General features: G+C 40.5%; 1 protein-coding gene across 3 annotated transcripts in view; it reads right to left on the bottom strand.

Moving 5' to 3' along the window:
- Positions 1-328: 328 nt before the first annotated feature.
- Positions 329-11779, bottom strand: part of ERN1 (endoplasmic reticulum to nucleus signaling 1) — a 31556-nt gene continuing 20105 nt past the window's right edge. For 2 of the 3 annotated variants that reach the window (XM_085239855.1, XM_085239856.1), the window contains 15 exons: positions 10881-11142; positions 10328-10406; positions 9205-9367; positions 7789-7907; positions 7455-7646; positions 6619-6871; positions 5808-5898; positions 5306-5495; positions 4706-4805; positions 4091-4290; positions 3570-3717; positions 3030-3157; positions 2522-2645; positions 2211-2278; positions 329-2080 (listed from right to left, as the gene is read on the bottom strand). In XM_085239855.1, coding sequence (XP_085095981.1) covers positions 1874-2080; positions 2211-2278; positions 2522-2645; positions 3030-3157; positions 3570-3717; positions 4091-4290; positions 4706-4805; positions 5306-5495; positions 5808-5898; positions 6619-6871; positions 7455-7646; positions 7789-7907; positions 9205-9367; positions 10328-10406; positions 10881-11142 — 2324 coding nt within the window. In that variant the 3' untranslated portion in view covers positions 329-1873. Of the gene's footprint in view, positions 2081-2210; positions 2279-2521; positions 2646-3029; positions 3158-3569; positions 3718-4090; positions 4291-4705; positions 4806-5305; positions 5496-5807; positions 5899-6618; positions 6872-7454; positions 7647-7788; positions 7908-9204; positions 9368-10327; positions 10407-10880; positions 11143-11779 lie in introns of those variants that run through there. The other variant, XR_014887368.1, reaches the window with a different exon arrangement.

Raw genomic sequence — 11779 nt, 5'->3', positions numbered from 1 at the left:
TGAAAAGAAAGACTCCTTCCTGTGTGTCAGAAGGAAGACTTCTCAAGTCTGTAGTAGTGTGGACATTTATTTTTATCTATGTATATATATTTTAATATACATTTATATTTATTTCTTGTTACTTCCGCCCCCTCTTCCTCCTGTCCTGCACCACAGCTGTAGCTTTGAATAGCAGGAAGGGGGGTTTTATGCTAAAAAATGAACCTGATGTCAGTGGGACTGTGCTGTTCCCTTTCACCTTCTCCAGCCCTGGTTCTGAGACCTGCATTAATCCATTTGTGCCAGCAGTGTAGCTCACTTCCACAGGCACACATCATCACTAAAGTCATTTTATGAGAGTACAAGTCTTTATTTAGTAGAATTATAAAAGATCTTTACATGAGAAATACAAAAATAGGAAATAGGCTTTGAATCTCCTTAGTTAAAAGTACTTTTTTTCTTTAAGCTGTAGAAATACATAATTTGCACACTCAGTGTCTTAAGTAAATTGCTCTCATACACTGTAAAACTAGGAAAAACCTTACAGTGAAGTGTTCCAGTAAAGTCACTGTAAGTACCCAATCACTCATACATAGAACAGTCCATAATTTATTAGTTGGAGACACAATGGCACAATCAGATTAATCTCCACTTTTTCCTCTAGCTAATGAATTTTTTGAAAGATGCAGTATAACTTTCCCAGTTGTTACAATATGATTAAATATAAATACAAAAATGATTAAGAAAGATTTGGCATGCTTTGTACTTGTACCACTTTTTACTAGGAAGTGGTATCAAAACAGTTATTAAATAAATATAAATATGTTAAATAAATACACTGTAGAAGAACACACCCACCTCTATCAAATTAGAATTCAGCATTTCTTCATCCTTCACACACACTTGGTGCTTTGTGTCACAGCTTTAGGGCCAAGGAAAAGAAATACTGCATCTTTAAAAACACAGGTTCCCATGGATGTAAAGCAGAAAATGAGGTAACTTTGCAGCTTTCTTCCTCCTATCAACTCCCCTGTTTGATACGTCTCAGTTCCTATTTAGCTTCTTTTACCCAGGACTCATTTCTTACCTCTGGCTCTGCAGCTGACACTCCTTTTCTTTAGAAGAAAGGAAGGAATGCTTGCAGTGGGTGAATCATTACCATTTCAGGAGCAGTTCATTGCTGACATCAGCATATCTTCCTGATGTTACTTGTGCAGACACTGTCGTTTTTAAGTCAAGTACTGCTCTAGCTCTCCTGTGAATACTGGCTGACATTAAAAAATGAGGTTTTCGAAGTAGGTAAAGTCTTTAACTTTTTTTCAAGTCAGTATTTCATTTTATAACTTCATCTGCTCAAATAGGAGAGTTTGTTTTTCCAGGGTGATGCTGAATTAACAAGGGTAAGATGAGGTTTTGCCTCATTAAAAACAATTCCCTCTACAATCACTGCACTGCCTAATGCAGTGTGGCAGTAGTGCAATGGCAGGCTCTGAATTGCAGCAACTAAAAGGTTCCTTTTGCAGGTCCCACCCCCTAGTAATTCTACAATTTCAATTACTGTATTTTGATTCTTTGCAGTAAAACACAAGTTACAAAATCAAGTACAGTAGAAGGAGAGTGGATGATGGTTATATCCAGCTTTTGCTCTCCCTCTTCACTTTCCTGAGACCTTCCTTGGGATAACTCCATCACCAGGGTTCGTTGCTTTTGCAGCTTCACTGCTCCTTGGTCTCCTCCTATCTCCTGATCCAGTGCAGGCACAGTACAAGGCACTTCTTGGAAGCTTGGTTTCCTCAAAGAGACAATTGAGCTCTTTGAGCCCACTTCTCCCTGCAAAAGGTAGGCCTGTTTCACAGCCCTGTGCTTGGAATGTTGGTTCCAGCTCGCTCTCCTCTCAAACAGCATCTCCTACAGTCCTCTTCTCTGCAGAGTCCTGATCATAGTAGTGCTGAAACAGTCTTTCTTGGCAGCAGATATGCATTGCATGGTAGGTATGTAGGAGCAGGTGAGGGAAACGAGCTGTAAAGTAATGTACAAAATCATCTGGGATCGAGCCCAGGGTCTCCTGCACCTCAGGAGGCAGTTCTCTGTAATGGTGCTTCTGTAAACAAAACAAAAACAATAGGGAAAAGCTCAGGTGGAGTCTTACAGTGTGCCTGTACAAGGTGCATTTTCAGGCACAAGTAACCTGTTAGTTACATATTGTGTTTACATATGCAGAGACTGTTTACCTTATTTCTCATCGCCCTCAGAAGGTCCCGCACTGAGCCTCCCTTATATGATCTGAATTTTCGAAGATCTGCCAAAGAAATGAACTGGTTTGTGTTTGTTTTGATGCTGGCAGTTGTAGTTGCTGGCCTCAAAAGAAATGTATGTTTATTGGGTGTGTCTCACTCAATATATGAACATATCACATAATTTGAATAAATGCTGTGGTGATAAGGAAGAATTGTGCCAGAACTGAGACCTTATCCTTACTTTTTTGTCCGTGCAAACGGGATAACAGAACTCCCTGCCATTCTGACAAGACACTATTCATTACCTGTCTGCAGAGGAACAGTGATGTGCTCTCTCCAGTCCATTTTCACCACCTCTCTTCCTCCTCTTTCTAACTGCTTGACTATTGGACCATCTAAAGCTTCTTTCTCTATCCGGTCACTGACGTCCTGGAAGAGACAGTCCAGTTATATTCCCAAGCATTTCCCAGTTATTTTAAATTACAGTTTCTGGTCTCCTGATGGAGATGATTCTACTTTGGGACAAAGTACGATGGAACGAATAATGCTTGAGATGAAGATGTTGAAATACAATCAGAGAAGACTATCTACCAAAAGCTTTATTTCTTTTTAATCACTGAATAGAAAAGACTGGAAAGAATCTCAAGCCCTCACCCAGTTCCCACCGCGCGCTTAATACACACATTCACCACAGCAGTCTACTCTGTTCTTAAAAACTCACTTGGCAACATGTTATCCTGCCTTGTGTCATCTCAAACATGCATAAAGTAGGGATGAAAATAATGAATTCAAGACCTGATGGTCAAGACAAACCTGAAAAAACTGGAGCTGCTTTTCTAAACTCCAAAAGAATGGGTGTTTTAGCACACAGCTGGCAGATGGACGTTTCTGAGGGTCCATGTTTATCATTTGCTCTATTAAATCACGAGCCACTATGTCTTCTGCAAGGAAAAGGGTGAGCATTCAGAAGCTGCAGGGAAAGCTAATATTCTGTATGAAAATGGTTAAATTTCCTATTTCCTGCTATGCAATCCCCAGCAATAGCTCAGATGACACCCTCACAGATAGACTGTAGGCAACCAACAGGAGGTTGCACTGCATCAGTACAATTAGGAAGATCTTTCCTACCCTTTACACTATTGTCAAGCTTGCAGGAATCCAGATTTTTCTGACTGAGATGCTTTTGGAGATGAATATCAAGAACTTCAGGAGTTTCACTGCAGGAGTACAGCTTTCACCATTGCCAAGTGGGTTTCACTGTGGGTTACAGTTTTGCCTTTTTTATGACAATTTTAGCACCCACTGGATATTCACTGAGTGCAGCAGTGATCTTTGTTTATGTGCTTTTCTTACCGTGCCTCCCTGCATCCAAAAATTCTAGGCTGTATGCACCCAGCAGAATGTTGGCTTGTCGCTGTAGAGATTTGCCAAAGGGGTGGCTGCCCTCAGATACCACATAGTAAAAGACACAGCCTGCTGAAAAGATGTCCACGGTGTATGTCTGCAAATAAATTATTATTATTTAATAATAATTACATATTTATTATTTAATTAATAGCAACAAGATTTTTCCTGTGGAGAATGTGAGTCTCATCATCAGGTGGTTTGCATCTGAGCACAGAATACAACTCAGAATCACATTTTTGCTATTTAAGACTTGTAACCAATTGAAAAAAATGGCTATATATAAATAAACACTTTTATAGACATATGGTGAGAGAGAGAAGTAGAGTTTAAAAAAGGTACTGCTAATGTACATCAACGTGAACGCTGGGGCATCCAGCACTGCACATCTTAAGGTCTGTCTGCAGCTGTGCAACCTGCTGGTTGTGCTGCCTTCTCCAGGGAGGTCTGAAGGAAAGACAAACACTTACAGGGTTCTCTTTGCAGTCTTCACTCAGCATCTCTGGGGCAATCCACCCTTCGGTTCCCGGCACACCCGACCGTCTGCTAAAGCTGTGTCTGCCCACTGCCAGCTTCTTGCACAGGCCAAAGTCTGAGATCATAGCCTTAACTTTCCCGTGGGCGTTAGGCATTGAGATGAGGATGTTATGGGGCTTCAAGTCCCTGTGGACTGTAACAAACACCTGTTTATGCACTCCAGGCAATCCCAACAGTATTTGTAAATTTGCATTGTAGATTTTTCACAAGGCTGAACCACTGTTTGTTACATCAAACTACTGTCAATTTTACTGGCATATTTTTTAATTCCATCACGAGTCGTCACTTTGCAGACACATTTTGCATGTCTTCTGTCTAAAAAACATGCAGTGCTCTGAACAAATGGTAATGGCTACCCTAAATGCAGCAGAATTTTGAAGGCAGAACATAAGAATCAGTTTAGTGCTAGGACAGACCGTATTGCTTGCTGCCAGCACTAGGGGAAGCCAGTCACTTCACAGGTCAGCATCAGACCAGTTCCTTCTTCTTCATGGTTAAGAAAACCTATCAGTCTGTATTCAGTATTGAAAATAAATAGCTATTCTTACCAATACTGAGAGAGTGCAGGTAAGCAAGACCAGATGTCGTCTGTTGCAGGAGGGTAATAGGTTGTAAGCCATGGTGACTGAAGGCCTTTTGTTCAACATACTATACATGACAACAGAAAAATAGAAGATGGAGCCATAAAATCACTTATCAATAAGTTTCTGCATTGGTGATATGCAAAAAAAAAAAAAAAAAAGTTAAACAGGAAACTGGGCAGTCTAATGCTAGTTGGGAACACACATGCACTAGCCTTTCTGTCTGAAGGTGATGAGCTCTATAAAATCATTCAGAGTTAGAATTCTGTACAGCACTGTTTTTCCAGGAGCAAGTTTTGAGGGTCCAGATGGTAGGAGAGGGATGCCTAAAATGGAGTTATTTGCAGGAATATCAAAGGACAACAACTTCTTCCCTTAGGTCAGTACAGGGTTAGAGGATACTCTTGAAGTTCTAAGAATATTCCTGTTTTAGGAACGTTTAACTTTCACAGATGGCAAGAATAACTGGGACGTCTGCTGCAGAACCTCAGCAACTTATTAAGCTAAGGGAAACTGAAGGCCTTCCAGTGAGAAGACTCAAAATCATGCTTGCAAGAGACTCAGTACCTCCTGTAAGGTGGCAGCACACAGCTCGATAGCGATGTACTGGAACTGCCGGTCCTTCTCTGTGCAGAAGTAGCGGATCACATTTGGGTGCTCATCTGACTCTCGCAGTAGCTGCACTTCACGGTCTGCAAAGCTGAAGCACTCGGGAAGAATTCTTTTCACTGCAACATCACGGTTATCAAACGTCCCCCTGCAGACAGGAAAGCCACATCAATCAGTTAGAAAAAGGCTAATGTGGACAAGGTACAGAACAAATGACAACACAGAGGCATTTCGCAGAGGCATACTGAAGTATTTTTCATGCTGGAAACAGATACATTTGGTCATTTAAACATATCTGAGAGAAGCAGTTTTTGCTAGAGCAGAAATAGCATGAAAATACACCATACAAAATATTTTACAGTATTTTTGTTCATCGTAGGTGTTGGGTTTGTTTGCTCTTCAAAAAATAATGCAATAAAAAATTAATTGGCCTGTTAAATACTGAATGCAAGTCATTTACCTGTAAACAATTGTTCCTTCAGCTCCATGCCCCAGTACATCTTTTGGGTTAAATGAAATCTTGCCAACCATCACTCTGTTGGTGTCATCATCTGAACAAAAACAAGAAGCAGAAAGACTGCTTTAGGATGGATCAAGCCAGCCTTGTACTACTGTGCATTCTGCTGGAAGAGAATGTAAAAAAAACATTAAATTCACAACACAGATGATCAAAAGAAATTAACAGCTGCATTTTGGTACTCGTGCTGAGTAGGTAAATCCTGGTGTGTGTGATTCAACTGACAAGTGTCAAACATACTCAGTACAAAACACCTGACATACGTCTGAAAAGATCATGTCTTGGACAGCAGATAATCTTTCTAGAAAGGTCTGTTGAATTTGCAGAGTGCCAGTTAAAGGAAGTGGATTTAGTAGATGTTTCCCTGCATAGCCCTCTAAAGGGATGAAAGAGTGTGTAGAAAGATGAGGCAGGGTGGCAGACCACACCGAAGTCATTCCTTGACTCTAGTTCATACCTAATTTTTATTCATATGAAATGGTTACAGCTTATAAGAATACATCCTCATGCACAACAAAATCCCTCCAGTGACAACTCTGAACGAGATGTTTTTCTAAAGCAAGTATTTCTGCTCCACGTCAGAGCATGGGACACCAGCCTGATGTTTTGCCACAGGCAGACTAAATGAGGATGATGGTCATTTTCAGCTGTTTTATATGTGAAGTACCATCAGTAAGGATTTATTTGTGCCGTGCCATCATACAGAGTTGGGAAATACAGACACTCACAATCAAATGCACTAGATTTACGTTACCTCCCTCTTCTTGCTCTGTAGAAAGGCAGCTCCCAACATCAGATGTGGAGATGCTGGAATATGCAGAATGGTTTGATGCTTTGGGCGACATATTTGGTGTGCTGGTAGCAGAGCTGTCTGTCTGTCCATAGGAGGTGTCCAAGAAATCTTCTGCTGGTAGATCACTGGGAGCACGAAAGGGCAGCTTCTGTTGCTGCAAGAGCTGTATCTTCTCTTCCAGCTGATGCTGTCTTTGCTGTTGCTGATGTACACTCTGAAAGAAGATCTCAGTTCATAAGTGAAAGAGTGAAACTTCTTACTTAAAAGGAACGCTTCAGCTATTAGAGTAGATACATCCAAAACTTTCTTACAATACTGCCAGCTAAGTAAGCTGGAGAACTAAAGGGGCTTTTCCTCATGTTCTCATTTTCATTCTCAGCTTTCACAGCAAAGCTGCACAATCACAACAGATTGGTTAATATGGCAAAAGCTGACTTAGGCTAACTAGGTATCTTTTAACACCTTTATCCTGCTGCAAGTCAGAAAACATGACAGAGGTTCAAGTGAGCAAATGGGGAGTAAAACCACTGATGTTAAGATGATGTTTGTGAAAAAAAGTTAACAGATACAAAAAACAGAATTTGTAGAATGAAAAAAAATCTCCAGCATTGGCACATATGCTAGTGGAAAGACTGTTCTGTCAGATATACAGCCTTTGCAACCCCCAGCACATCTGGGAGTTAAAGGGAGGAGAGGAAAAAGTATTTCCTAACTCCTGTATCTCTTCTTGGGGTTAGCTCTCAAATGCGACTGATCCTCTCAAAGCAGAAAACCCCATCAAGACAAGTCAGCATTACCATTGGATAGGCGATGATAAATGCCACCCAGCCCACAAGTAGAAAAGTGCTGAGAATGATCGTGGCCATGTCTTTCAACATAGAGTCCACAGGAGCTTCTGGCCGAGCAATAGGCTGAGCAAGTTTCTCCTCAATATCCTTTGGAACAGCAGGAGGCACTTCTGTTGCAGAACCTTCAACTATGTCAATAACCTACGAGGCAGAGAATGGTCTTTTAGTTCAGTGTCTTCATGGGTACTGGGACACTGACATGCTTTTTTTCTAAGCCCCTCCACAGCTTTTATTCCTCTACATTCTTTAATCATAAAGGAAGATGATTATCCTCATCACAAACCTTTTCAATAGTGACTTTATCAGAGTCAGCTGGAATCACATTTTCAGGCCTCCTGGGTAAGTTGCTTGGGAATTTCTCCAGGATCTTTGTAGGGGCAGATAACGGAGTTTCATGGTGCCCTTAAAATAAAACACACGTGTTCAAATTTTGATGAAGACTGTAGATGGAAGATGATATACAAAACACTTGAGAACATCAAAGTACAAGTTGAGTTTAAAACTTATTTTTTTCCTCTGTTCTGTCCCTGCAGTCGCAGGCACAGTGAATGCAGTCACTAAGAGGTCTCTACTCAAGCACTGACTGTGAATTTAGTTCACGAGCTTCTCTGTGACCATAACAGGAATACAAATTACAATGCCTTGTAGTTGGCTCCTTCTCCAGTTAGTTTTGTTTTGTGATTTGGCCTTGGAGCAAAGATCACGTTTGAGATTTAAAATGGTTCCAAGGATCACACTGCAGAAAAAGGGAAGAAGAATTGATCCTGCACTCAACTGCAACTGCTCTTCACACTCCTTTGGCTCGTATTAGCCAAGCAATGAGGAAGAATCTACTGAGCTAACATCTTCTGCAATTAGACAGAGGAAGATTCCTCAGAATGTACAGAACAGGAAAGGGGAAAGATGGAGGGCACAAATCATTCACTGCAGAGCATAGTGGAGAAATGAGAGCTGTTCAAAAGAGCTGCTTCACGTACTCTGAGAAGTGAACAGCATCACAGAAAAAAAAAGCAGCAGGTAAAGCAGCTGGAAGTTGCATTCCTGCTCCTGTCATAGAGGTCAGTTATGGCGTTTACAAATTATAAACTTGTATCATTTCAAGAACTCTGTCATTCCGTTTTTTGGGCTTTTTTTTTTTTTTGAAGCAAAATTCTTAAGTGCCCTGAAAAATCAACTCTGAAATTTTTGAACTTGGGACACACAAAATAGGCTGACATTTCATTATTCTGATCGTCAATGTCTTACTCCTCCATTTGTGAATTGGGGGACAGACAACACTCTGATCACTACAATGAGAATTAAAGTAATACTACGCACAATAGAACAGAAACCTGAGGAACCAGAATGCAGTACTTACAGCAATGGGTACAATAAACTACCTTATATCCCTCTGGATGAGGGGGCAAAATAAGCAATAAACAACTTTCTGATCACTCCTCATTCTCTTTACTGAATGAAGCAGATCAGATGCCTTGTAAAAAACAACAACCAGATGTCTACTTAAAAGCATTAATGCATATTTTAAAGGGGACAAAGCACCAATTATTACTAGAATTCAGTAATTGTCTCAGTGTAGGCAGTCATGACTGATGTACAGAAGTTGAGAACAGCTCTAAGGTTTGGAGTAGGACAGCCACCAGCAGATGGCAATGGAATCCTGCCTGAAAGGCAGACGGGCTAAGAAAGGGACCTCACGTACCTATTAACAGCAAGTCGTTCCAATAGCTGAGTTTGTTCTTTCCTTTCAGTCTGCCTGAGAACTTTAAATCCGTACTGGGGGTGATAACACATTCGCCATTGTCTTCAATTGTGACTCCTTCTGTTTTTGGACCCTCTAGTAAGGGTATGGCACTGCCACGGGGCTAGAAAGAGAAATTATCATTACAATTAATAATGCAGTGAATCTCCAGAATATTTCAGCAGGCAAACAAATTAAAAAATGGAGGGTCAGAATTGGTGGGAAAGCAAAAACTGGCCACAAAGTCACCATGAGTAAACACTGCCCCTTACGCTCTCAGCAAATGCTTCAGCAGCCTTGGACATTAGACCTTCTAAGCTACACGTTGCCTAGGAGATGAGATTACTCTCTCTTTTTAGAAAAGTGAAACAGGAGCCTTATCTGTGTTTGGATATCCATCGTGAGCAGTTTCCTATCAAGAGGGAGTAATTTTGATGAAGAAAAAATAAACAATTTTAACAGTAACCACGATGCACCAATACTGCACAGCAACCCCTGGTTCACTCCTGCCCAACTCTCCTGGCACACAACCTAATGAGTACAGTCACATCTCTGCAGCATCTGAAATTATTTTGGAAAGACGGCCATGCATTCTAACACTTATTACCATTGTTTCATTAAATATTCAGTTTTCCACATGTTTACTGATTCCAATTTGCAATTTAAAATCTAATTTCTGCAAACATACAACCATCGGTGTTATTTTTTATTTTAATCAGGAGCCCTTCTCAATACTGGAACAAACTTCATCAGTTCAGATGATCTTCCATTACAGGACAGGATGGTTCTTACAGAACCATTTTATGTAGGAATGTGCATCATGCTTTAGTGGCAGAAATCTCAGAATTCCAGATGCATTCAAAATATCTTTGTTTTAGATACATGGAGGCTATTTCTCATTTAAAATGAGAAAAATGCATTTTAAAATACTTGTGCACATTTTGTTGAAATTATGCTCTAGTGTCTTTCTCCTCAAAGCATTTAATTTCAACTTTAATTAGTTTTTTTACATCCCGGAGCAATAGTAATTCTGTAAAGGTAATTTTCAGCAGGTGCCACGCATCTCTTGCAGCTCTCAACTTACCACAACCGTTACTCCTTCGTGCACCATTGATGGCGATGCATACAAACTTGTGGAGTATTTCCCTACATAAAGAGTTGGGCTGGAAAGAAAGTAGTGTGTAAAAATGAAATAGACAAATGGATGTTTTACCATGTTAGCTAAAGCCTAATTCACAACCAATGCACCCATTTCCAAAATCATCAATATTTACTTCTTGAAAACCCCAGATTCATAGACAGAAGTGCTGTGATCAACTCATTCCTTTTACTTATGAAAGCACAGTTATTTGTCATAATTATTCATTTCTTGTTTGTTATTTGTTGTAATTACTCAAATCGATATTTGCCAAAATGCTAGGCATCTAAATGAAAGGCTCCACATTAAAAAATATTACGTCAACATAAAACATCTGATAAAAATAAGGAACACATTTGCTAAGTAGATGATTTTTTGTGCGTCTCTGCCTTTAGACAGTAGAAGATCAAATCTGAAATACAATCACTGCTGGAGAGCGAGGGCCGCTGTCAAAACCTGACTAATAGATAACGAGAACAACAGGAATACTCATGCTCACGTTAATTTGCTCTTGGTCTCTGTTTCCTTTGGAAAAGGATATTTCCACTTGGTAATGTGTCCGACCTCCCCAGACATGAATGTCAAGTATCGCAGAGTTTCTATCCCCACATTTGTGTGCATAACTTTCCGTAATCCTTCACGTTGCCAGATGTAAAAAGCTACCACAGGAGAAGCGTAATTCTGAATCCACAGCACGTCCCCAGACTCACTGTCTACAGTCACCACCAGTCCATCTCCATTAGACACAAAGTGGGACATTTCTACAATATACAAATGTATAGGAGATTATCTGGATTGCTGCTTACATGCAATTTCAGTAATACATATTAACAAGCCTCACACAACTGTGGAGTTCACTGTATCTTACTTGGAAATGACAAGCTGTCAAAGTTAAATGATAAAAGCTTGGTTCAGTCAGACAGCAGGAAAACTACATTTAGCTCACCTCTTCAGCATGTACATCAGCAAGTCTGGTAGGCCTCACCACTAAACCTACAGATTAACTAACACCCAGATCACGTCTTCAGCATATGCTGAAAGGGGAGCTTTCATGGGTGAGAAGTGACTGAGAAGTCTCTTGCTGAATGACTGAAAGCTCTGCCATCCTTCGTTCTGTGTCAGGATTCTGAAGACAACCCTGCAGAGCTGCTCTATGACTGTGAGAGCAAACAGGCAGTCCTTGCAGACTCCATTTTGATTAACCTCGAAGTAAACTCAACTGTGGAAGATACAGTTCTGTAAGTGTCCCACACTCTGGGCAAAAACAGCAGAGTTGTTCCAGTGGTTGTGCATCGCAGTTCAGGTTTGCTTCCTCTCATGCCATTTTACACTGCATTTTAAGAGTCATATCTTCAAAGCCTGTACCTTCTAGGTTGCGTTGACCTGAAACTAACAGGC

This window comes from Meleagris gallopavo, chromosome 20, assembly GCF_905368555.1.
Source record: "Meleagris gallopavo chromosome 20, MGAL_WU_HG_1.1, whole genome shotgun sequence".
Lineage (NCBI taxonomy): Eukaryota > Metazoa > Chordata > Aves > Galliformes > Phasianidae > Meleagris > Meleagris gallopavo.
Note: the sequence above shows the minus strand (reverse complement) of the source record. Positions and strands in the feature narration are given on the sequence as shown.